We start from the raw sequence: 26,751 nt of genomic DNA, 5'->3' as shown, positions 1-26,751 counted from the left end.
ATGGAAATTTGGACAGTGAGCTCACATTTATAGCTAACCTTTCAATCTACAGTGGATGGAAACAAAGCCTCAAAAAGAATTTATTTCCCAATTTAATTTCTACATTAGGCCTTTCTGTGCACTAATATGAATACTTAAGAATTTTATGTTCAAGCTCTCAGTTAAGAAGTGCCCTTCAAAGACACGTATTCCGTCATTAATTTTTTTTCCTGTCTTTTAATAGCACTTGGTTCTAATTACCCATGAAGAGACCATTTTCCATAAGGTTGTAAGAAAAAACACGACGAATACGCAAGACAGTCTGATGGGAAAACATCAGACCTGAAGCTTGGAAATCCCCTCTGAAGATAAAGGAGCAACAGGACCTTTGGCCACATGCTAAGAATTACATTGTGGTAACAAAAGGTGGCTCACAAGAGACTAGATAAAGGTGAACGTAGCCACGCTTCTCTCAAAATGAACTGAATGGATGTGAATATCCTTTTTTCAAAACTGTTGCGTTTGTTGCTGAGACTGCCTTGGCTAAAAGTTGCTAGGACTGCTGCGGGGCGGCTGTCAGCCATCACACGCCTTTACTGAACAGTCTGCTAAGCTTTGGAGGTTGCCATCTATATCACCCCAAAACTGGGCTTTTTTACACAGACAGGCCCCAAAATGAAACCATGGATCCACACGTCTGTTGGATATTGAGATAATTAATTCCCAGAATCCAGCTAAACAGGATGAATATTTGACATTTCTTCCTAGCCATAGTTCACCAAATTCTCTATGTAAATACTTGGCATCCTTGGCCCTCTTGGGAAAATATTCTTTTCACCAGTTAAGGACTTGGCTATCTCTTTGTCCTCAAGAGCAAAGGGATGTTTGTGAGTTTTATCTCAGGGATGACTGCTCTAACTTGTAAAATGCACCACCCTAAACCAGAAGTTTTTCCCTGAATTGAAAGGGATTTAACTGCTGCTCATGTTTTCCCTGCTGGAAATCAACCCGTGATGCCACTTCTGCACAGGATGTTGTCCAGCTCTGGGAATCGGTATGCAAACTATGCGAACCCACCCTGCCTACAACCTCACAACAGAGGGTCAACCATTATTTAAGGGGGAAAAAAAAAATAAAAAATAAATCACAGATTCCCTCCTGCCCCCAACAATCAGATGCTGCATTGGGCTGATAAGGGAACTCAACTGAAAGAAAATGCCAGAGGAAATAACGACTCCAAATCTCAGACTGTCTCTTGCTTTCATCAGGCATTTATGGGCCTGGCTGTCCTCCACAGCTCTGTGTTAAGACTGAGTGTGAATGATCATTACAGTTTCTCTCTTCATCCTTGTTGTCTACATCAGACTTCAAAGTTTCTCCTAATTGCTGTTTCAGTGGCAATAGCGCTAAAGTGGACTGGCCACTGCTATTGCAACTACCAAGTCATCTAAGATTGGTTTAGACGCATTTTCCAAACTTAAACTGGCCAAATTCAAGGTTGGGCAGAATTTGAGTTTAAACTAAATACATTTTTTAATGTAAAAATTTCAAATTGTTTATGTTGTACAGCATACTCCTCTTGAAACCTCTGATATTAGGCTGTCACACAGAAGCAGGTATCCATTTGCTCACTTTGAAAACTCCGTCCAGTGTGTTCAGAGATCTTGATTTCATGGTAACCTGAAAGACATTGCCTAAGGAAGGCCTAGACCTCTAGACCTCACAAGAAATGAAGCAATGACTCAGAGAACCAATATAACGTTATTCAAAACTGTAGTTTAGTTTAATAATGCTAAAAAACAAGTCAGCTGAAATAGTTTGATTCCATTTCCACTGCATTGCTGTAAAAAACCCATAAAAATCCTTCCCAATTCCCAAAAGTCATACATGAACCAGTAACAGGGCTAGAAAAAGCATCCAATTCCTGCAACTAATTAGTCACTCCTCACAATATTTTCCTGTCTAAACCGTTCCAACCAACGACAGAAGAACTATCATCATTAGCGACTTAAGATCTGTGTGAGCTTACTTTAAGAGAAAAGCCAAAACCAGATGAAAGAAACATTATGTCACTTACCTGCCAAGAGGAATTGCAAAGTAGAAAACAGACAGCATAAGGGTCCTTGTGTTTTTGGTGAAAAGGTCTCCTATGATGGTTGGCGCAATAGTGGAATAACTTGCTTCGCCGATGCCAACCAAACCTCGTGAGAGCACAAGAAGCCAGAAATACTGAGAAAAGAAGTAAAACCCATTAGCAGGTCTCCCCTTGTCTTTTTTAATTCAGGACGGACAACAGCGAAATCTGCACAAATGGGGAAATACAAACCCATGTGACTGGAAAGTGATCCCCATACATGTTTGCATGTATGTTTTAAAACCTCAGACTCATTTCATGTGTCCCTTGCTGGGAGGAAAGGGACTATATTTTTTGAGAAGAAAATTAATAATAATAAATGTTTACTCAGTGACACTCAAGAAGACAGAGGCAGAAGATCCTCAGTTTATTCTCAGGATGCATCTCACTCTTGTTAAGCCCAAGTGTCAGCAACACCGCACAGACAGAGGAAGGTCTGGGGAGGCGGGTGTGTGTAACAAACCCCGCTCGGGCATCCAGAAACAGCAATACCTGCCAAGCACAATCCCACGCTCCCCAGCAGCCAAGGGACAATTACACGCCTTTCTGAGTAAAGCCCAATCCAACAGAATGAGGAGATGGACTTCACAGTCAGCACAACACAGCCTAAAATGGACGAAAAGGAACTGTTCATCTAATAGAATTTTCTTTGTGGCCCATTCCCCCATTTCAGCCAACACTTGCGTAAACTGCAAGGACTTGATTTTCAAGCCGACCTACACTTGCAGTTTTCTGGGTGCTGCTGTGTGAAGGCATAAGGCACAATACTTCGATGCCTAAATACCTGATACATGAGCACAATCAAATTCTCAGGCATCCAAGCAGCTTGAGCTACACCCACAAGTAATTGCAGGTGCAGAAATTAAACAGTCAATTGCAGAAAACTGTAAGCACAGGGAAATCTGTTTCTACAAATGTAATCTCTACAAATCCTCGATTTACTGTTATTATTCTATAGATCATTTGTGAGAAGAACAGCAGGGATTATGATATGTCCATAAACACAAAAGTGTTTTGACAACAACGAGCAATTACTGATTCCCCTTCTTCCGACGGGAAAAAGTTTACAGGGAAGTGGCTGACTTTGTGCCCTACAGCAAAGCTAAGCCACAGCACAGGGCTCTCATTCACAGGTATGGAAAATGCCATGCAGACATAAAGCCACGTGCCTCAGTCATAAATATATCCACCAGCAGACAAAAATCTACCACTGACATGTTTTCATTGTTTTCCTCACTGTAATCCCCTGGTTGAAAAGAATTTCTTGGGGATTCCTACGGTCACACAAAAGAAATACTTTTGCGCACTCTTCACTTCCTCTTATTTTGATGTAAATTCTGCATCAATACCTATTTTCTGAGTGAATACAAGTTCCTTGTTTGGTGGTAGGGCGTTTGCAGTGCTGCTATCATTCATATATCTCCCATTAGCTGCACATACGTAACAGGCACACGTGGGTGTATGCAGAAAGGGCAATACTGTGACTCAAGCGATTTAATTTATGCCAATTACCCAATGCTAAACCACCCCACTGCAGAAATATGCTGACAATGATTGGTGCACAGGTAACCAATGTATTTGGAATGAGCAACAGTATTTATAACATGCTGAATGACTTAGTCATGCAGAATTAGAAAGCAGGGGTACTGGAGGCTGATTTTGGTTTCTTAAGAGGTTCAGATCTGGATCACAGAGAGGGTGACAAGCGAAATAGTCATCTGCCAGACCTGGAGTGAGTATGTAGACAGCGCTAGTTACACCTGTAGAATAACAAGTTTGCAAATACCCTGGATGTTCCTCAAATTTGAAATACCTACACAAAAATGACACAAGTTTGTTCTCACCAGCCAGTATCATTCCCAGTGAACACACTGGACAGGAATTTCCTCCAAATAATGCTGTTACAAGGTTCCTCTTACAATCCTTGCGTAAAGCAGGAAAACTGTATAAAGTTGCCCTGTTGTGATAAAGAGTGACTCAGTTCCATCAATACCATTGAATCAGAGTCCCAATACAATGAGATCATCTGGAACAGGTAACATGTTTGCTCTTCTCCCGCAGTTCCTCTCTGGCTTGTCCCATGCTTATACACTCCAAGTATCTGTGTAATATTTAAACTATGTTACCTGAAGCAGCAGTATCCAAATTTAAGTAATGAGATTCTGACTTCAGTTGGCAATAAAAGCAGTCTTATAAAAGCATGATCTACATAAAGGCACGAATGGTATTGCCCTCCTGAGATGATACATTCAAGACTACAGACAATGCAGCTATTCAGGTGTAACATCTAGGCTAAACATACAAAAGCCTGAAAAACAGTATTAGGTAATTATTTATAATCAGTTTGGCATTGTGCCTGGTTTTAGAGCTCTGTATCTAGGATTAAAGAGCTAATGCCTCTTCTTATCCTGCTGAAAGATCTCTTGGGGATCTCTGGCTAGCACGCATTCTGTTGGAACCTATACAATAGAATTATGCAGTAATTTGTGACAGAAAGCTAGAACCTCCAGTCTTCTATTTCTAATCACAGTCAGTCAAAACTGATTTTTTTTGCCATCCCTGAACAGGGACAGCTAGATACCTCCCTGAGACAAAAAGTGGTCCTTTCCAAGAGAGGCCTAATCTTTTCATTTTTCGTATAGGAAGAATAAAACACAAACAACAAAACAACTCCAAAATTCTTATGCCCCAAATCCACTATATGCACAATGCAGGCAACTGCTAATTTTTATGTGTGCACATACACCCATATGCTCACCTCTCTCTGTCTCTCTCTGGGTGTCTGCAAACATGACAACCAACATAAACAAACGGGAAAGTCAGTTATTACCCGCACAGAGGAAGCACTGTTCTCTACAGCTGTAGCAGACACTTCCACCATCTCCTCTGCACTAGATTTTCCACCCAAGTGCTTTTCCGCTTTCTCCTACCCCAGGATTCTCAGCAGTTTAGTGAGACAAAAACGGCTGAGACCAGCCAAATTCTCCTCTATGTTATCAGTGCTTAAAAGCAGCCCAGGCAGCTACAACTTCTAACTGAATTTCACTGCTCCCCAAGCACAAATTGGTATATATTAAAGAAGCTTATTCCTTTCTACATTACTTTGGAGCTCTTCTGTAATTTGTTCATCTGTGCAAATACTTCTCACTCTGGCAGGAAAATTGAAAACATCTGAGTCAGCTCTCCGCACCTGAGCTTATTCCTTTTCCACAGGTTAAAGCCAGAAATCTCAAGACTTCAGTGTCTTTTTCTCTGGGTCAGTGCCTGCAACTAGTTTTTTTGAAACAATGAGCTATTACGAAACTATTTAAGTCTTTAATTTCAGTTAGCAGTCATGTCAGAGGTGTCTGCACTGCCACGAGAGCTGCCAACATCTCCTGGGTTGTAGAGACGTAATGGTTTTCTTCAACTGACTTTACGACAGAAATCCCCTATCCTACTACAAGCCATAGGCATGACACAACCCTTCCAGAATTTTCATCTGAAAAAAGCTTTCATAATTCAAGTTAAATATTTATAATACGCCAAAAGATAGTTCGTGTATTTTCTCTGCAAGGTATGCCGTGGTTTATATTCACATTTTCATACTGACTTTACTCTCAGTCTCGCGCACACATGAATGTTTGATGGCCTAGGGCACGTGACCAGCTTTAATCATGTTTGGACAAACCTCCTAATTATACATTTATCCTAGTTGTATAGGCCATTGAGTAATACATGTTTTAATAGGTCTAATTACAGCTTTAACTTATTTCTTTTTTTAATTAGTTAACAAAAGGAATTAAGCCACAGTTCTCTAAAAGATTAGCTGTCAGTGATAAACCTATAATCTGCCAAATATGTGTACAACTCTGAACCACCAGATTTACCGTCTAAAGAATCATATGATCCTTAAGCTTCAGTTATTAAGTATTTGCATTTGAATTGGAGTAGCTTGTAAGGGTCTCATAAAACAAGCTGAACACATGCTTCTTTCAGATTAGGGACACACGGACTGATGAGATCGCTCCGATACAGCTAACCTAGTACAAATTACTGGTGTGGATACACAGCACCAGTGCCAGCCATATTTTGAACTGAAGAAGGATCTTTTATACAGCTACAGCAACTGCACCTGCACTCTTTCCTGTATGAGGATATTGGGTTAACCTCCTGCGGTTTCTACATTTAACTTCCGTAAAAGAGGGCTCAGCACCATGAAATTCCATATTTGAACTGCTGAGGTTTGCCATATTTTCCTTCTTTTATTATTTAAACATTATGCAGAAAACAGGGATATAGAATCAGGGTTTGCATCCTTGGAAAGAAGACGTACATGAGGAAAACCATCCATAACACCAGGCAACTAGAACTGCCACACAAAGGCTAAAACAAATGTGTGTGGAATGACAATAAACTGAGGAGAAAGCATTGGGATTAATTTCATTTCCCTGAGTTTCTAGAGCACTCAGTTGAACTGTACTGCAGTTACACTCTCGTATTTCTACAGCTGGCAGAATCTTGTGCTAACAACAGCCAGGGTGCCACAGCAGACACAAGTGACCAGTTAGATCACCTGAAGATAGATTAACTCTGAGATACTGCAGATGACCAAAGTAAAACCCACAGGGCTCAAATGCACATTCAAGGGCTGCACAACAGTGGTCTCTTTTGACAGCTATGCTCATGTGCAAGCATTCGCCTTTCTGGAGCAGAACCTGTATTTTCTGGCCAGGCAAACATCATCTCCTCTGGCACTCCATCAAGTTTTCACAACCGTATCAGTAGTTCCCAGGGATTTAAGTGGTTAGAGAGGGCACACCACACCCTTCACTGAAGGTATGGCAAAAATGTACCATCAACCGTGGTGCAAACCAAACCAGGAACATACTTCTGAGTATCGGCATTGTGACTAAGAGCATTGCCTCCTGTAAACTCACAGTTCGAATTACAGCTCATTAGCTAAGAGTCACTAGAAGAGCTGAGCAATGGAACGACACCACAGAGGCAGGTGACATATTTGCTTAAACACCAAACACTCCATTTCTCTTAGCCCTCCCAGTAACGATGGGTTCACCTTTAAGAACCTGAAAGTTTCCAAGTCAAACATGGACACTGACATGTCATGAAAGACAAGATGACATTAAATAATAATGTTCATGTTTTAAATTCTTTTCTGTGTCTGGATGGATGACAAAGGCTACAGCAGAATAGATAAGCCTAAATACATCTTCCACCTCTGTGCAGGCCTAAAGCTTTACAAATTTCAAATATATATAACCAAGGTGCCCGGCTTGCATCGGTGAATACAAGTCCTGGGTCCACACACCTTTACAGGAATGGTGTGTCAAATCTAGACATGGCCCACAAAGTCACACGCCCCGCCTTCTCAAATGTGAACGGTTTAAATTCTCCTTTATTAAAAGCAGAATAAATATTGTAAAGAGCTAGAGAGCGGTTACATGTTTAGTACTGCTGAATTGTTTCATGCCAGTCCTGAAGAACAAGTCTTCCTGTGAAGTCCAGCCCAGACTTTTAAGTAACTGAATATTCATGCCAAATTTTGGAAATTTGGTGTCTTACTGTCTAGGAGATCTTTGTGTAGGAACAAAGGAGGATGAATATCTACCTTTATCTATAAGAAATCTTAACTAATCTCTCATGGGTATTGCCAGCAGAGACACCAAAATACAAAATAATGCGGGGGCAGAACTGTTTACTGTCATGTTTTGTTGGTCAGTACTTTTCTCCCGCATTAATAGGTTGGGTAAGCATTGTTTCCAGGATTTCCTGCAACCAAAAGGAGTTGATTATGTTTAAACTCTGGGTAGCATACATAGGGAATCACCAGGGTACATGCTTGTGTGGAGTCTGGTTAGCAACAGGTTGATGAGTTATCAGCTCTGATGTAAGGCTGTGAGCTATCAGTATTTTATCTGTTTTCTGTAGAGATACAAGTGCACTTAGAGGTTCATGCCACAGTTACCTGTTTGATAAATGTAACTGCAAACTACGCTTCTCACCTCCAACAAGATGTTTTCCCCTTATCAGACGTGAGTCATGCTGGCAGGGTAGCCTGGGGGAGGTTCACTGCAGTTGCTGGTTCTTTTGCCATTTGGCCCACTTGCAGAAAAGTGATTTGGTTTAGATGCCTCTTTGCTTCCCTCATTGTGTGTGCCATCACTTACCGGTAACCACTTTTCACCTCCCATCTCTTTACAATCACAACTGCCTTTTAAGCCACTACCACACACAGCATTTCCCGTAACTTCTATCACCAGTGGATTTAAGTTCTACAGTTTCCTCCCTTCAAATTAAACTCCCGATGCCAAGCTCATCTGTCATCACCATTTTCAAACTGCTCTTCTCCTTCGCATGCACATCACAGAATCAGAGAATTGTTGAGACTGGAAGGGACCTCTGGGGATAGTTTAGTCCAAGCCCCCTGCTCAAAGTGTGATCAACTACAACAGGTTGTTCAAGACCATGTCCAGCTGAGTTTTGAATATCTCTGAGGATGGAGAAGCCACAACCTCACTCGACAACCTGTTCCAGTACTTGACCACCCTCACAGTAAAAATGTTTCTTCTTATGTTTCACCAGAATTTTCTGCATTTTAGATTGTGCCTATTGCCTCGTCTTTTCACTGGCACCATTGAGAAAAGTCTAGCTCCATCTTTACTGTGTCCTATCAGGTACTCATACACATTGAAGCAAAGTTACAGGCTCTTTAGGGATAGAGGCACAGTTCTAGAGTGAGGATGCCACTTTAGCAAAGGTAAGCTATTCAAAATCTCTGCTAAATCCATAGGGCAGACACCATCTCATCTACTGGGTCTCTGCTTCATTCACCCTAAACAGGTTTTTCTTCACTTTTGTGCCCTGAAGGCTGCTTGGGCATGGGAAGTGTACAAATGTAAGTATTTGTGTCCAATGAAGAACACTTCTCTTACCCAAAGGTCTTTCCCCAAGCTCTGATGGGCAGGTCACTAACACTGAAGTGAAAATGCCCTGGGCCTTCCTTCAAGTATTTACACATTTTATTCACACATTCACATTCATTTTATTCACACATGCTTATTATATGCTGGCTAGAGGTTATAAACATGTTACAGATGAGACCACTACACCATACCAAGATTTAATAGCAAGCAGAGTTATTGAAACCTTGGTACACTTGACTAATCGTTTGCTCAAGGGTCAATATAGAAACTCTTTGTAATCAGGATGGACGTATACCACAGCTTCTAAAGCAGGTCTGATTCTTCTACAGTATCCATTTATACTATGTCAAACACTTCAAAACTTCAGCTCATTTGGATGCATTAAGTGTCCCACCAAATCTCAGCTCTAAGCACCTCCCCTTTGAACAATCCCCTTTTGGGAAAATTCAGCTGGTATTCAGAGCCCCACAAGGAGAAGAGAGACTAGAGGAAGCAGAAAGAGAACAAAATACATATTTAAATATAGAAATGAGCAAAGGAGATGAAACAAAGTCCACTCACCGTTCCTTTGATTGTCTCTAGTATTTGTTAATGGCTTTAGTTCTCCCAGGTGACCTGTTCAGGCACACTTAATTGAATGTGGAAAGTTTTATTTGGAAAAGTACTTAAGATTCTGGCTGATTAAAGTGTCCTTATTTTATGATATTTATATTATTATTTAGTACATAGAAATAACCAATAAAGCCTCTAAGATTTTCCTTTTTCACTCATCACACCCTTCAATCAGCAACTGAAGTGTTTAACAACAGGATACCTACAGATAGGCTCTAAAGTGAAGCACCTAATTAAGTGTTCTGGAGAAAAACACAAAAACAAAACCACCCTGGAGGTAGCAAGACTCCCACAGCGCTTCCCAGAGCTGGCAGGGAGCTGCTGTCTGCTTCACAGGTACAAAAATCAGGGCCAAGATTTTCTCAGCTACTTGCAAATTTTCAATGTGAAATTTCTTTTCAACATTAAAATTGCAGCATCTGAAATCTAAGTTCCCCTCACTGCCCTCCCTGCAAACCTGTGGCAGTTATGAGAGACTCTTTTATTACTTTTCAGTCATTTTTGGGTAGCACAAAAAAAAAAAAAAAAGTAAGCCAAACTCACGTTCTCCATCCAATTAGGTAATGTAATATGTAATTACAAGACACTGGGTGATGAAACAGCACCACGGGTCCTGACAATAGCCTCAGTTAAGACAAAGAGGCATTTCAGCTTACTAATCGAAGGGTTTTTCATCTGATTGACCTGCCTGTGGTAAACACATTACATGACACTCAAATGGTGGGATTTATGTTCTTCTCAATTTAGTCTCTTCGTTGTTCATATTGCATTAATGACAGGGGTCTGGAATGTAATTGGAAGGAATGTAACAGATTATCTTGCTTATTCACCAGAACACCACCCGGCGGAGTGCTACATGCATAGCTACTTAAAAAATAAAGAAAAAGGCTGATGTTTTCAAATAAATCATAGGGACCATAAAGAGCCCGATGTTACCAGTGCCTGCTAGAACACTGAGTTAAAGCACTTTTCATCCCTGTGGCTCTGCTGTAAGACACAGAGGAGTCCATAGCATTTCACATGGCTGAAATAGCGGTCATTTATCCATGTTACAAAACCATTACGTGCAGCTTGGCCGGAATGTATCTTCCAAAACTGTTCCCCTGAGAACCTTAATAGTTCTGGGTCGGAAGCAAACTGTTGGGTTTTGTTCCAGGTCTGTCAGGTGGGACACGCTTATCAGCACTTGCAACAAATATCTCTGCCATTAGGCACTGTCACCATTCTCTTCCTGAGACGTGCAAAGACAACCATAACATAATCACAAACATAGGGATAGGGAGAACTAGAATGTATTTTTGCAACTGTGGAAATAATGCAAGGTTCTTGACATACCAAAGTTTTCAAACACTAACAGTTGGAATACGGCCTGGCGTACACAAAACTAAAGAACACTCACAGGCTGCTGTGTTCCAGCCACAGAAGAGTCACTGAATCCAAGCAACCCAGCTATAAACAGATACCAGATTTTTCAGAACCAATAGTTACAGGCATTGATACGTAACACTAACAACATCTCCACCTTCAGTGATGTCTATAGAGATGCATGAGATCTAACCACATTAACCACATGAGCTGTCTTGGCTCAAACTCTCTTTGGTTTGGACCAATTCTTAAACTGAAATTTAGTCAAATCCAACAGACAGGTCTGGTTCTTGAAGAGCAGAACCCCATGTTCCTATCCCATAGACAATTGCAGAAACTATGATTTCTCAGCACCCTTTGAAAAAATCATCAGCCAGCTGACTGAGACATCCAGGTGGATATGTTTTGCCCTAACTACACGCATTTTCAAGGGTAGAACAAGTTTTGAGAGTTCACGAAGGACATATTTAATGGGATGCCTCAAGGTTTAAATGAAATTACCACAAACAAAGTTATAGTCCCAGCAACTTTACCTATACTGCTGATTCTTGGCATATTTTACTTTGCATATGCTAAAAATTTAAGTACACCAGCAGGTCAGACCTTTTAGCCAACTTTGCTGAAAAACCATCTGAATCATTTGAAGCTCTGAAATTTTTTCTTCCTGCTTTCTATTCTCACACTTCTTCTGGCTTGCTGACTCAATTAAGATCCAGAAGCACCCACCTACTATAAGAAAGGCAGATCTTGCAGTATGTTTGGCCTATATCTGAGAGATGTCTCATTTTTAGCATCAGATTTCCAGGGAGAATCTGATGCATCTACCAATTTCTTCTACCTATCACCTTCTTCTTATCCGTGGTCTTTGAACAGTTGTTATATTGCTAGTTGAAGTGTTATTAATTGGCAAGGTTTTGTCATGCTGTAGCTTCATTTCGTTCTCTAAATCCAGCCTATTTGACAAAATGACAATCCTATTTAACTATATTAAATGCATTTGCATGTTTTGTCACTATCTTCCCATGAGACTTCATCAATCACGTTTTCACACATGATGATCAGCACTATTTCCAGGGATTTCCAGCTCAAAATCTATTACATGGGTTTGAGATTAGTGCTCTAATTCAACGCTATCTGAATTGCAAATGCAGTGTTTTGTGTAGCATGTGAACTTTATGCATTTAAAAGAAATGTCAACACTTCAAAAGACTAATTTAGCACCTGGTACTGTAAGACATTTCCCATCTTCACACTATTTCCACATTAGTCAGAACACAATGGTCCTTTTTTCAGCCTTTATGTATGACCCAGGAGGCCACAGATTGTGTGTGCCATTGAAGAAGCACTTACACTTCCTACAGTATGACTGATGCTTTTGTATCAGCAGGCAACCAAGAGCTCAACCAAAGAAAGGCTCAAATCCATACTTCTGCATCTGAACACAAGCCAGAGGCTGCATAATACTTTCCCTCTCTCCTGCATCCTGTTTTTCAGGACAATATGCACAACCTACAAGAACCACCAAGGCCTCGCTAATACAAAGTTTACACTTCTACTTTTCAGGCCTCTTAATGAGCCTAAAACTGGGCCGAGTGAATTGTTTTCTTTGTGAGGCATCATTAGCCAAACTCTCCTGAAGCATCATGCTTCTTTCCAAGGTGTAAGCCTCAGGAACATAAGCCACAAGTTGCCTCATTTACATCCATGCTAAGGATGGGCAGTTTACATCCTTAAACAAACGGTAACATTTCTCCAGATCCATATTTGAACATCCCAGTGAAGCGCAAAGGGACACGCTCTACACAACCAACTTGGCATCCTCTTGATACCCTCAATACACAATTACTTGGTAAGCTTATTTCCAAAGGAACAGGATACACGGTACCATCCGGACACTGCAATAGTGACTGGCTTTGCCTTCTGAACTTGTTTGACCAAGCCAGACTTCCCTGCTACTGGAGCACAGCACGCACCCGCAGAGCACTGCATCAGGAACGGCTCATGTTCCTCAGGTCACAACTACTACTGCAAGGATCACATTAAGCTGATGGGAAATTTTATAATTTGCTTGGAAGCTTACATGCAGCACTACTTTTGTGTGTGTGTGTGTCTTTTTTACATTCCCCCCCCCCCCCCCCCCCGTCCCTAGCTCATTCAATCCCAGTCTATTTAAGGAGCGTTTTCCCTTTCTTCCATTCCTAGGATGTTTTGAATGAGGTTGATCTTAGGATGCTGCATCAATTATTTACAAAGCGTAACGCTAAAGCATTATAGAGATTTCCAAATAAGACAGGGTTGAAGCAATAAAACATCCTTTTTGTGTTCCATCAGCATGCTCTGGGGTTAGGCCTCCGCTGCAGTACGACAAGCAGAATATACATTTTAATATATGACACAAGAAAAGGGAATGCTTTCAAGACACGCACAGCCTGGCAATGAAATAAATATGCCTTCTTCCCTCTGCCTCCTCAGCAAATAGCTGACCCAGGTGAGATTTCCTGCTCAGGCACAATAAAAGCAGGACAGGCAATAGTTACGGGCAGGCATTGTGTCCAAACCACCCATTAACTGACATAGCGGCTGAACTTTCCTACTCTTCAACCTCAAGACTATAAATTCAGGTTTCTGCATAAAAATAGGACAAAGCTGTAAAGGTCTTTGGCCTGTAAAGATCTTTCATGCCGGCACCACGGTTCCCAGCTGCTGGCTCTAGGCATTTTCATGATCTGATGAAACAGCATCAAATGTAAGCATATTGATTTAAAAAGACATAGGGTCTGACTCCATTCCCACAAAGACATATAAAAGGTTCCTACAGACTTCCAAAGGAGGAGCTGAATCAGAACTACAACCATAGACCCTATGATAATGATTTCAACATCTTCCAGTAACCTAGCTAACCAATGGTTCCCGAAAAAAAAAGGGTAGGCAATTACAGAGAGCCCTCACTGAGACACACTGCAAATTAGCATTAAGCCTTGAGCCTATTTCTTGATACTCTCCCAGCACAAACCTCTGTCCACCTGCTCTAGAAAATGTCTGAGCTCTGAGGAGCAGTTCTGACATTTCAGTGCAAATTGGTGCCTTCATTTTAATGAACTGGCAATAGAAGCCTCTGCAACAGCTTGCATCAGTTCAGGTGAGTTATGGCACTCAGCAATAGAAACATCCTCCTTCTTTCAGCATCCACAGTGTTTGAGTCAGATACTGCATTATTTCAGACTGATTAATGCCCCAAAAGTAGGTAACAAAGGGCAGGAAGCACACTTACGTATATAGCAGCACAAGATTGGGGTGACTGGAGAAGTTTGAATGGGACTTGGTGCAACAAGGCTGACCCTACCTGGGGAAGGTGGGCCTTGGGGGGTGTAATCTTGATTGCTTTTGGGTCCTGGAGGGGAGAGCAGAACCGATCCTGTTCCAGGCACACGCAGACAGGAAATGCAATGAAAAGATATTCCTTATGATAGTTTCTTGAAGTTCATTTTTCCCATCACATGAAGAAAGCTTTCTGAATAAGCTTTGGAACTATGCTCTCTCTCCTAGCAGCCATCACCAGCTGTGTTTTCAATAACTCTTCCCAAATGCTTTACAGATAAATAGATGCAGATACTGAAGGGAAAAAAACCACTCAGAGCAGAATAATACAACACTTCAATTTCTGATAACACCTATGAAAAGCCTCCTCCTCTCATAGATTGGCTTTTTGGGGCTGACGCTCTGAGAACACCCAAACTGTTTTTCATTTATGGTTTCCCTTGGGAGAGGGACAGGTAGAAGGGACAAGGTAGGAATATAAAGCAGCTAGGAGACAAACACATGATAGTAATTCTGCACTCTATTTCAGCATGCTGCAACTATGTAATCTATATAAAATCTTTTCCCATCTCTTCTGTCCTAGGTCAGCAAAATCTGAGGGAACAATGAGGACCCAAGATGCAAGAGTTCAAATCATTACACTTGTCTGTGCAAGAGAAGATGTTACTCTTGCAAGAAAACAGTTTCCCATACAGTGTTTGGTATCAGCACTGCTATGGACACTAGCAGACTTGACAGATGCCCACAATACCTTAAGACCAGCTCAGTCAATGCTTCATTACTGAAGGAATAAGCAATAGCGTATTTTTTTCCTACAGCACACCTCACATAACCCATAAGAAAAAACTGCAAGATAGTAAAACTTCTAAGCGTGCTGTGAATAGCGCTGGGGAGGAGCAGCAGATGCCTTCTTGCTGGAAAGGAGTCAAAGAAATGATGCCTTTCAATTCCCGTAGAAATTCTCATACTTCCTTGTCCAGAGAGCGTGGATTTTGTTAAGGCTTGATCAGTCCCAGCTAGAGCTGGAGAGTCAAGTAGCCACAAGAACAGAGGGCGTTTCTCACAGCAGAACTGCTGCAGTAACCTGACAACTCCCAAGAGCTGCAGCTTTGAAGATCTCATCCCCATCCCCAGCAGCCATATAGGTGTAGGTACATATAACCAGAGTGGAGGTAGGTTCATCTCTTCTCCTGATGGGCAACGCCATCACCAGCACATTGCAGTGCAGATAAGCCTTTCGCATAGCAGGCTGCTGAGAGGGGAACCAGGTCTAAAGGGGGCTGTGGGAATTTCAAACCATCTGCTTGCAGACATACGGGAGACGCAAAGTGAGGCACAATCAGTCCATAAAGAATTTCACCCTGCAGTGTAAAGCAGAGCTGACAGCCCTTATCCTTTCCCTCTCTTCTGGGACTTCAGTGCCACCTAAATCCAGCACAGCATCCTCCTTCACCTGGCACCCACTGATCCCCGTCCCCCCAGCACAGCAGCTCTCCTGTGGTGAGGAGAGAGCCCTGACAGCTGGGGAGAAGAAGAGATGTATAGATTGCCGTGTCTTGCCTTAACAGAGCAGAGGCAAAGCAGGAGTAGGTTACAGCCACCAGGTAAAGCAGCAAGGCACTACACCAGCATGACGCACATGGCCGTAATACCAGCATTTAGTAGTCTGAGTGCTGACACCGCTGGCAGATAGAATAGCAACACCACTGTAGTATATTACCCACCCTAATCTCCTATGATAAGAGAGTACACAGCAGACTATATTTTTCCTGAGCAGCCTAGCAAAAGGGCAAGCCTGCAGAAATCCAAATGTCAACAGCATATGCTCATCTGTAGGGTTCCAGTACCACATTAAAGGCTGCAAAATAGATCAGAGCCAACGAACAGCCTTTCTCCATGAGCACCCCCTGTTAGTTCCAGGACCAATTTCTGTAACAGCCACACGAACCATGAGGAACTGCATGTGAGAGAAGGGATTGAATGTGTGTGTGCAGCAGACTTCACCAAGCTGCTGGGAGACTCTCTTTTGCCTTCTTTCTAAGAGAGATCTGCTCAAAAATAATAGAATGGAACAGTGGGATATAAACATTCCAGTAATTCATGGTGACTTCAAAGCTAACAGTACTCCTCTTACATACAAAACGGTGGCTTCGGGCTTTTAGTTGTGTTTGCTTCTGTTTTTCAGACTGTGGATTTATCTTACACAGTGGAAGCAAAGGAACAGAAGCTGTATGTTTTATAATGCAACTTCTGCAGAGCATGTAAGACTAAAGGCTTTTTTTTTTTTTTTTTTTTTTTTTTGAGTGAATCATCATATGTAGGGGTGGAGGTTGGTTTATGTTTACATTTTTTAAATTAACCCAGCTAACCATTTAGTCCATACTGCACATAATTTGTTGCTTCTCTTTCAGCACTCCTTGAAAAACAAGCTCTGGAAATAAATATACATCTGGCAAATCTTAAAGACAGGACCTTAGCAAGAACTGCAGGCTAACTGGAATTCCACAGTGGACTATTTGCTTCCTCTTTCAGAGATAAATCAAAAGGAGAGGAAAAGAAAGAAAAAAAAAAAAAACACTAGTAGAAATACCTATCCAGATTAACTTGCAGCGGGAGCAAAAAGGTTTTATCATGCTAGCACATCAACATTTGAACAGAAATTTTTACCAAGAACTGTCGGATTCAAAAGCACATTCCTGGTTTACCTTGTTAATTCTTTGCTTTTCCACTTCCAAACTTTCTGCCATCTGCAGCTCTGATGTCTCCCAGCAAACCCACATTACCACAGCCTGGGCTCGCTGATTATTAGGTACACCCGGTCTCCCAGCCTAGTGGAGCCTAACTACTTAGCAGAATACTTTGCTCATCTGTAAAACAGCATCCCTTTTACACAGAAATATGCTTCATTCAAGATATTTACATGGGAAACAGCAGTATTTCACAAGACTGGGGAACAGTCTGCAAGTTTCCACCTCCAAGCTCTTTCTTGCTTTAAGATACTTATGTCTGCCCATGAGGGAGAGGGGTCCCAATCTCTCAGAAGTTTGTGCTAAGAGGGGTAGCAAGGCTAGCGCCAAAAGCAAGCTTTCATCTAAGACAGATTTCTGTCCAAAGTAGTCAGCTGTAAGAACTGTTATTATGACTAATAGATGTGGATATCCAAGCAGCCAGAAACAAACTTTCAGCACATGGCCTGATCACTCCTGATAACCAAGTTGCTTCACCTGAAACTGTGCAGAAAGAGAGAAATGGTGCAACTGGGATTACAGACTCTTTCCAATGACAGCCTGGAATATAAACCAGCTCAAGATGATCAGCCACAACACAGGCAATCAGGCACTCTGCTCATCAAAATGCTATCTAGTGAAAAAAATGGTTCCTTATTAAATCAGAGTTTATATTGATACAGGGGAAGACAGACACATACTTAGCTTTCTGTGTGGATGGAAATGCATCTTGATAAAGAAACTCCACGAAGATGGTGTGCTCAGCGCATTTCTTTGTGACATTACTCTGTACTGACCAGCAGCTCATTTATTTTTCGCTGACTTATTACAGAGCATGAACCAACCACCAGCAAGTGTTTTCTCCAAATGCTTGCCAAAAGCCAAAAACAGCACAAGAAAGGGTTTTGCAGGTGAAAGTACTGAAGTTTGTGTACCTGCAGGTGCAGAACTGATTAAAAGGCATGCATAAGGGAGGTAATTTCTAAGCAGGTGTTTGTACTTACAAAACACAAATTAAGATACATACATACTTCATTGAAGTTTCTACAAATGGAGTTAAACTAGAGACATGTCTAAATATGTACCAACTTTAACTAATTCTAGATTAATGAACAAGTTTATTAGTTGCAACTTTTATTTTAGGAAGTGCTAAACAGCGTTATAGAACAGAAATGTGCAAGTACCAGAGAAAAAGTAGAGGAGGACTCATTTCTTATTTTGCTATAGAGAAGTTGTGCACTAATCTAAATTACCAAATCACGTTATTTGACAGAATAAAAAGTGACCTGTTAAATATTATCTCAGTCTTGTCACTTCTGATGGTTTTCTTTAGTTAAACTAATCACTAGCTTTTTTTTATCCATGAAACCAGGTGTATTTATGGAATTACTCTCTGATACAGTATTTATTTAGGTTTCTTATTTTGATCTTTTAAAATATAATTTAAGACCTCATGAACAGCAACAAAACATTTAAGTATCTAGTTGTCCTGTTTCTATTTTGCTATGCATGGAATCCATGCATTGTTGTTTTCTGTAACTATCACCTCCTATATACTCTGGAACTATCCTTAAATTTTGATCTGATTTTTTTTTTTTCCCTTGTGAGAGCCTATTATTTAGTTACGTAGTAGCTACCAGCAGATGAGAGATTCATTCTTCATTTATTTGATGGTCATTACTCCATGTTAAAAGCCCAAAGATATTTGGGAATAAATAACTACGGATATTTTAATAAGTGGTTACAAACCTTAATGCAGTGCTCTCTAGCAACTACGTGTCTGCATGGCATATATATCCAATTCCCCGGTTTATCTGCCAATTTTCAGTCACTATCTTTTTAACCCAAATGGCATGAAATAGCATTTAGGTAGTGTCTTAGATGAACTGTTTCGTTTTGCTCCAACCCTTTTTTCTAGATCAAAATCCATCTCTCTGAGGTAGTTTCTCACTCCATGTCCTTTTCTTGCCACAGGGGTATTTCTTTATTGAACAACTTGACACTAGGACAGATAGGAATTAACACACCCTTTTCTGTATACTTGTTTGCACAATAAATTACAAATAATCTAGATATTCACTCAAATTATAGCATTTTGATTGTTTTAGCCAGGAACTAATATTACCAACACATTGCCAAAACCTTTACAAATTGGGTGCTTCTCTTCAGAGTCTGCCTCCTCTGTAGCTGCTTTCTGCCTTTGTTAAGCTGTCTCCATTTACTCTCCAAATTTGAACGATGCGGATGTGTACTCTATTTAATTACACAGTGGTGGCATGCATGAAGCACTAGACACTGTCAAAATTTTAAGAAAGGCAATCTCTGAAGACAAAGGTTTCTGTTTCTACTGAACAGTTGTTGTTTCTTGCCTAGTTCAGTATTTTTGCTGTCGCCACATAAAGGAGTTTTCTGTACAGTTTTTCAATGGACTCAGCCTGTGCCAACTTGCTCCTTCCAGGCCTGTGTTTTCATGTTGACTTGGATGTGAGTACTTATCTATTTACAGTAGTCTTGCTACTGCTTTTATTTGTGCCAGCAAAGAGTTGTTCATATTTCAGCTCCCAGCCTTCCTCCCTGACAAACACACATACTGTCTTAAAGAAAGAAAGAAAAACTGTTGAGAGAAGAGCCAGTGTTTTGCTCCTCAGATGAACCCTAGAAGACAAAGATCAGGAAAAATGCCTAGTTAGTCACTGCATCAGCTCTCCTCTGACCCTTTTTTTCATTGGCACTTCAGGAATTCACCTTGTTCGATGTGGCATGTCTTCCTAATTAAGAGATCAGGCCTCCAAAAAAGACACCAAAGTGGCAGGGATACTATGTGATATTGGGATTATTCTTATGACCTTGCTCGACTGCTGCAGCCCCAGGGTAAAGCACATCCATACAAACAGCAGCTGCAAAATTTTCCATAACCTCCTGGAGTCGATAACAAGAGCTGGGCACGAGAACTCTGGCTTATAGGTAAGTCTTTTGGTAGAGTCAAGGTTTGTAGTAAAATCAGGACATGGGATTTTTCTCAGTATTGGAGTGTTTTTTGTCCGAGGTTGTAGTTTGGGTCCAGAGTTAGTACTGATGTAAATCCAGGAGACATTAACACAGGTCTGACTATTTTGATCTTGTCTCTCTCGTGACTTCCAAAACACTGGGGTTTGGATTCCAAACAGAATCCAGCTTTATAAACATTATTCTCTCTTTCTACTGCTAAGAATATGTCACTTCCACTCCGAGCTCCTGTGTACTGATGACCACATATATTAATCTCTGAACTACTTCAGCTGATAAACTCAAAATCCTTAAACTGAAAATCAACTCTGAAGACACAGCTTACATCAGTCCAGTTCCAGTTCTTGCAACTACGGGACTAGGTCTATTGCAGACAGAGCGATATGTACCTGAGTATGAACGTGTGTTCACAACATGAGAAGTGTTTATAAGCAGGTAATTGGTTCCTTCATAAAATGCTTCCCTCTTTGGTCTCTGATCACAGCTGCTTTTGCAGAATGTTATGAAGACAAATTGAAAACAAACAAACAAACAAACCCCACAAAGAAACAAGAAGAAAACGAAAACACTCTCTTCATTTTAGATGGGATATGTTCTTTCTCTAGAAAGGATGCTTTCTGGCCAATTATAAACCAGAACAATTTACTGAGTTAAAGGCTTCTACAATTGGCCATATGCATTTTTCTTTAGAAATGCAGCAAAAATCAATCCAATATAAAAGCCAGACAGACACATGACTGCCACTGCCCACTTTAGCTAGAAACTCTCTTTTATTAGAAACTGCAGAGCATGTGTGTGGGCAGGAGGGAGCAGGGCAGAGAGGTTTAGTCCCTGGTTGTCATTCTTTAGGCGTGATCACAATGCTGCAATCTCTGGAACGCAGCTGGACAGAAAGAATGAGGAATGCCCCTGCCTCCCGTGGGGAAATCAGTCTGATGATGCCAGGAGCTGTGATTTGTCTCTCTAGGAATGTTGCCACCTGCAGCAATTAAACCTCCTCTATAATATGATTTAAACAAGAGGACATTTTTCCCCAGAAACTGCCAGATCACTGTTTCCTCCAAGTGCCTCTGACAGGCAAGAAAATGAACGCGATGAGGAGTCCTCAAAATGGGGTACTGCGGCTGTCCTGAAAGCAGGCGAGGGGTGCTGAGCATAGCTTGACAAAATTAAGTGTGCCTAACAACTCCATCATCAGTTCCCCAGTCATATCCATCAACCGTGTTAAAGGAGCCGAAACTATGTCTAATTTCTATGCTACCATCCACCTTCACTGCCCTGTTGGACAGAAAACACAGCGCATGTGTAAACCCAATGCGGGATTCATTTCGTCATTCCACACACCACAAGCAGACTTCCCAACAAACTCCAGTGGCTTCTGTTACACATCAAAAGACAAGAGAACCACTATATATCCATGGACATTTTTTTCCCCAAGTCTTATTTAAAGCCTTTTAAAGTTTCTTTAGGATCTCCCTCAAAACAAAGCCCTTATGTCAACAGAAACTCTTGCTTAGATATGCTTCACCTGTTATCCTTTATGAATGTGCACAATCAAAGAATAACAGCTTTCATAGTTAAGAAAACAGTTACACAGGTCACACTTCACCCACAAAAGCTCAGATAATGCAACATGCTATGTGTTAAATACACATGAGAGGGATACTTTCCCCTTGAGTACACTGAGATAGGCGTGGGGATGTTTTGGGAACGTATTGTCCAGCTTTTCAGACACCCTGCAAAGCGCCTTTGCAAAGGACTTACCTGTTCAGTGATGAAGGAGCTTGAAAAAGTGACGGCTGACCAAAAGAAGATCCCACAGCTGAGAATGATCTTTCTGTTGAAACGGTCACCAAGGTAACCAAAGATAGGCGCCGCCACCATGAAACTACAGATGAAAACTGCAAAGCAGAGAAAACACAAAAAAAATTTAATAAACATCAGGCCAAGAACATGAAAACTAATTTTCTGCAAGCCAAATCCTCTAGAGAGCAGTTCCACTTAATTAGATATTCTGCAGCCATCACTCACAAAGTCGCACAGTCTGATAGGCTTTCAGAAGTCAGTGTTTCCTTAATCAAACAGATTTTTCATTCCCTGAGAAACTTCAGACCAGTGAACTCGCATTACATTTGAAAGCCCCTCACAGTCCACTGCAAGCTCAGAATCTGGGGATGGGCAAACCCAGGACAGAATAAATTAAGAGCTTCTGCCTAAAAGTCACCATGAAGGTGAAGTGAAGGTTAGAAGGAGTTTCAAGTAAACAGAAACCAAGCCAAGGGCTCCTTGTTGGCTCTCACAGCAGAGAACAAAGAGAAATAGACCACAGAAACTGAAGTTCTTTCATCCTTCCTAGCAGTATTTTAAGGCAACCATGAAACAGCGAGGAAAAACAGTGAACACCACTATCATCCTACTGGCACCAGCCCTGTAGGTAGACAGAACAGTCCTGTCTCCTCATTTGGTCCTTTCAACAGCACTAAACTTGTATTTAAACCCATCACTGAGCAACAGTTTCACTAAAAGAAAGAGTTTTAACCTACAAAGCCGTAACAGGCCAGGAATGTCCTCATCTGAAAGACTAAAATTTCACCTTTCCCCTTTACCTGTCACCCAAAAAACGCCAAAGCATTAACCCAAGACCTTCTGTCATGTAGGAATGAGGCTCTTGATAGAATATCCCCCTGCAAAACCTCCTCGAATGCAGAGTTCACTCCTCCAGCCTAGCTCAAAACAATCTGGCCAGTGATCCCACTGAAAACACCTGAAATGAGGCACTCGCACCATATTCACAATAAATTTGGAACTTGGCAGAAATTGCCAGGTTTTAAGCTGAATTACACCTGGCTTCTGTGTGTCCACATTAGAGATTTGGGTGAAAGCAACTACATTGATTTTACTGCCATGTATTATGAACTTTTTGATTTTCACTGACTGTCTTGGGTTCAGCAAACCCAGAAGGATTCAGGTGGGACACTAGAATACCTGGAGATCCCTCTTTAGTCACAGAGGTATGACTCTCATTAATTATTGGGTAGTTTTTGAAAGGCAGGGTGGGCTTTTGCATTGTCTAATCCCAGCTGCCTACTTTTAATTGTAGGGGGGGGGGGAATAGAATAGGAAAAAAAAGGCAAGAGCAGAGGACACCCCCCCCCCTTTGGTTGCAATGCGTGCATAAAATGAAAGTGATTAAGACCTAAATTATTAATTTTTCATGGATGATATACAATAGCTTAGAAACATGCAGAACACTGAACTCTGAAATGATCTAAATGTCTCTTCTTTTCTAGTATATTAAGATGTCAAAGCTGCTTTATAAATAATACATATACATTTGCATCTATATTTTGTGAGCCACATGACTGTGTGTATATCAATTCTGCACTGTGATATTTGAACAGAATTACAGATTTACTCTTTTTACATTTAGAGTAAAATAAATGGAGGTAATACAGTAATGTTAAGACACGAAAAGAAGCAATATTATATCACACATATTTCAATAATAACGCTACGAACAACGTTGCTGTTAAGCTAGCACATAAACCCTACAGACAGACAGAACGCTCAGTCCCTGCATCTATCCCAAAATCCTTCTGCAAACAAAACCTGTTGAATAAAACTACAAGCACTTACACAGTGTTTTAATCTCTCGTGTTTTACAGAGAACCTACACAGCCTCCCTGAAACCCAGTTTAGCACTCTACCCCCAGGAAACTAGTCCCCATGTGAATCCATGAGGCTGATACCTTTCAGGAAGACCAGGCAGCAGTGCCGCCCCTTCCCTGGAGCACACACACTCCTGGTGCAAAGCCCAGCTTGGCCGGACAGGGCTGTTGCAGGTCTCCAGCACAGGGCTCTGCTCCCACAGGCTCCCACCTCCCACCCAGCTGGTGCATGCAGTGCTTGGCGTAGCCCACGAGCCCCACCGTTCTGCTGATCCAGGTTCCCTGGATCATAGAATCTTTCAGTTGGAAAAGACCTCTAAGATCATCAAGTCCAACCATCAGCCCAACACCACCATGCCCACTAAACCATGTCAGCCATAGGACAGGGTCTGCCTGGGCAAATAAATGCTCTCTTTCCTACACAGAGGCATTTTGTCACGCTCACCCACCCCTACAGCGTATTCCAGCTCCCTGAGCTGCATACCCCTGAAACCCTTGATCTCCAGTGAACTTGGCTCTAGTAGACCAGAAGTGGCCTACAAATCTCTAGTCTGCAAGGGTACATCTGCACCGGCTCCGATCCAACAAGGCACTTAAGCACATGCTTAAATTAAGCACTTTAGAGTCATCAATTCCATGATTAAGTGCTTTCCTGAATTAACACCAAAGTGCTCGGCACCTTGCAAAGCTGGTGCAGCGACCTGGCACAAAGGATATGCGACTGTTTATCGGGAATGAGAAGCAGAAAATTACTCTGACTTATACAGAGCAGTGTGCCCATTGCAATTTGACCTTACCCTTGGAAGGACTCTGAAATTCATTCATCTCAGAATCAGATATTCTGCCATTTTTACAATGTAAAAAGACATGAAGCTAAAAAAAAAGCTTCTAAGGGAAAATCAGAAACATCCAAGTCAGCATCCCAGCATTTCAAATACTGAATAACCTGATTAATTCAGCTTTGAGACATGGAGGATGTGATCCAAAATTCACATTAATCAGTGGGATTACTAGCTTCAGTGACCTTTGGATCATACAAGCGAAGTCTAATTCTGGAATTTAGGCAAAAACAGGAAAAAAAAAAAAGCACAAACCTTCTCTTTCCAATAAAACAAATGAAAAAAAGATCATCCAGTGGCTTTCCAACAACATACATTCTGCTGTTACTCAAATCCCTTCAGAGAATTTATTTTTGGAAGATTCTGAATTGTGCAGTGAGCTTTGTCACCCGTAAGCAGCTGACTTGACAGCTCCACAAGGTGTAAAACGAAAGGACAACAGAACCTAATAAATAATAGGTAATGGAACACAGCTGTCATAATAATAAATGCAATTTATATCAGGGTATTTATGACCCAAATATGTATCAGAGCATTGATTGACTCAAATAAACGCAGAATATGATGGCTGTGTGGTCTGTCAAAAGGATCTGCATTTCCCATGAATCAATTTTTGCAATTACTCCTGCCAATGACAGACGAGACTCCTGAACAACAGACCGGGTTGGCAGAACAGAGGTGACTGAATCTAGGGCATGTTACCAGGTGGGGTGGAAACCTGAGTTACTCTAGACCAGGAGCTGAGGATCTGCAACAACTGAACACCACGAAGGAGAGATCTTATCCAGAAGACAGAAAACTGCCAGCACGTTCAGTTGGAGAGAGGAGCAGCAGAAACATGATTAATTTGTAGAGAAAGATGGCCAGAGCATTAAGGCAGAGGGATGCGTTCCGGTAAAGGAGCCTGGCCCTTGTGCCAGCCTCTGGCTGGCTGGCTCCTCTCCTTTCTTCCACAGCATTTTCTGCTCCTTGCACTCACCCACTCCCCAATTAATATCCAAGTGACACCACAGCAGCTGCAGCTCCAGCTCAATCCATTGCCACAAATCTTTTCTATAGGAGAGCGCTGTGACAGAGGCTGGCATTTCATTTGCCTCTTCCAAATCAACAGCTCCTCCTCCCATTTACACTTAAAGCCATCTCAGAATATTACCAGCTCTTGAAGAGATGTAAAGTGCAATCCAGGGCAGAGTTAGAAATCCATTGGGATTTGGGATGAGCTACTGAAAAGGTAGCAATCACGCCTGGAGCAGCTGTGGGCAGCTATAGCTGTGTCAGTCGCCATTACGCATGCCGTACAGCTAATTCCTCTTGGTAAATGATCTCCAACAGTGCCAGCAGAAGTGGCTCAGTCCCAGCACTGGGTGGAGTTGAGATACATTTCTGCAAATTATCATATGAACAAAGGATGACTAAACAGACACATAATGAATGCCATCCCAGGAGGAAGGTTCTTTAAGTATAGGTGTTTTCAAAAGGCGATCCCATTTGTCTTTATACCTCCCTTTGCGGCTCAGCTGCTGAAATGCCCACTGCGGTGAGAACGCAGGAAGAGTGTAATTGCCCAAACAGGATGGCTTGGTGTCTATTTCTGCCTCTGAATGTCTGTCCCACCCTGTACAGGTGCACAAGCACCTTCGCAGCCAGCACTGCCCAGCTTTTTCTGGATGGGATTCCAGCATGGCTGGAATTACAAAAATGTTCAGCATAAAACCAAACCAAAACAAAAATCTTACGCTTCTCACCCAAACACAGACCAGAGAAGGAAAGCATCCTACATGGCCTCTATTGCCTACTTCATGTACCGTAGCTTCAGTCACCTCTCAGGGATTATGGCCAGGGAGCTGCCTTTCCGCCCACATTTTCCCTCTCAAGAGCTGTCTGCGTACCCAATAGAAAAGCAAACCTGCAGACAGTGGTAGCAAAGGAGGTGAGGGGAGAGGGAGAAACTGTACACTCTTGTGTTTAACAGTCACAAAAAGCTCCTGCCTACTGGAACTAGACTTCATTGCTTTTATTTTTCCTCTTCTTTCTCTCCAAACAAAAATTTAACAGCTTGACTCTACAACTGTTTCTTGAAACGGCTCTGACCCATCAGCTTACCACCCCTTGATTCCAAAGATGCTGTTGCCTCTGTCTCACTTGCTCTGTTCTTATGGGGTCTGATAAACCCTTTGTGTC

The 26,751-nt window shown here is 41.6% G+C and overlaps 1 protein-coding gene across 1 annotated transcript in view; it reads right to left on the bottom strand.

Moving 5' to 3' along the window:
- The window catches only part of LOC104351106 (SPNS lysolipid transporter 2, sphingosine-1-phosphate), a 122,071-nt gene that overhangs the window by 34,935 nt on the left and 60,385 nt on the right, over positions 1 to 26,751 (bottom strand). Inside the window, exons 3-4 of the mRNA XM_086475411.1 lie at positions 21,828 to 21,964; positions 2,057 to 2,208 (exon numbers count right to left, since the gene is read on the bottom strand). Of these exons, the coding sequence (XP_086331537.1) occupies positions 2,057 to 2,208; positions 21,828 to 21,964 (289 nt within the window). The remainder of the gene's footprint in view (positions 1 to 2,056; positions 2,209 to 21,827; positions 21,965 to 26,751) is intronic.

This window comes from Leptosomus discolor, chromosome 18, assembly GCF_034619465.1.
Source record: "Leptosomus discolor isolate bLepDis1 chromosome 18, bLepDis1.hap2, whole genome shotgun sequence".
NCBI lineage: Eukaryota > Metazoa > Chordata > Aves > Leptosomiformes > Leptosomidae > Leptosomus > Leptosomus discolor.
This window is presented reverse-complemented; position numbering and strand designations above follow the sequence as displayed.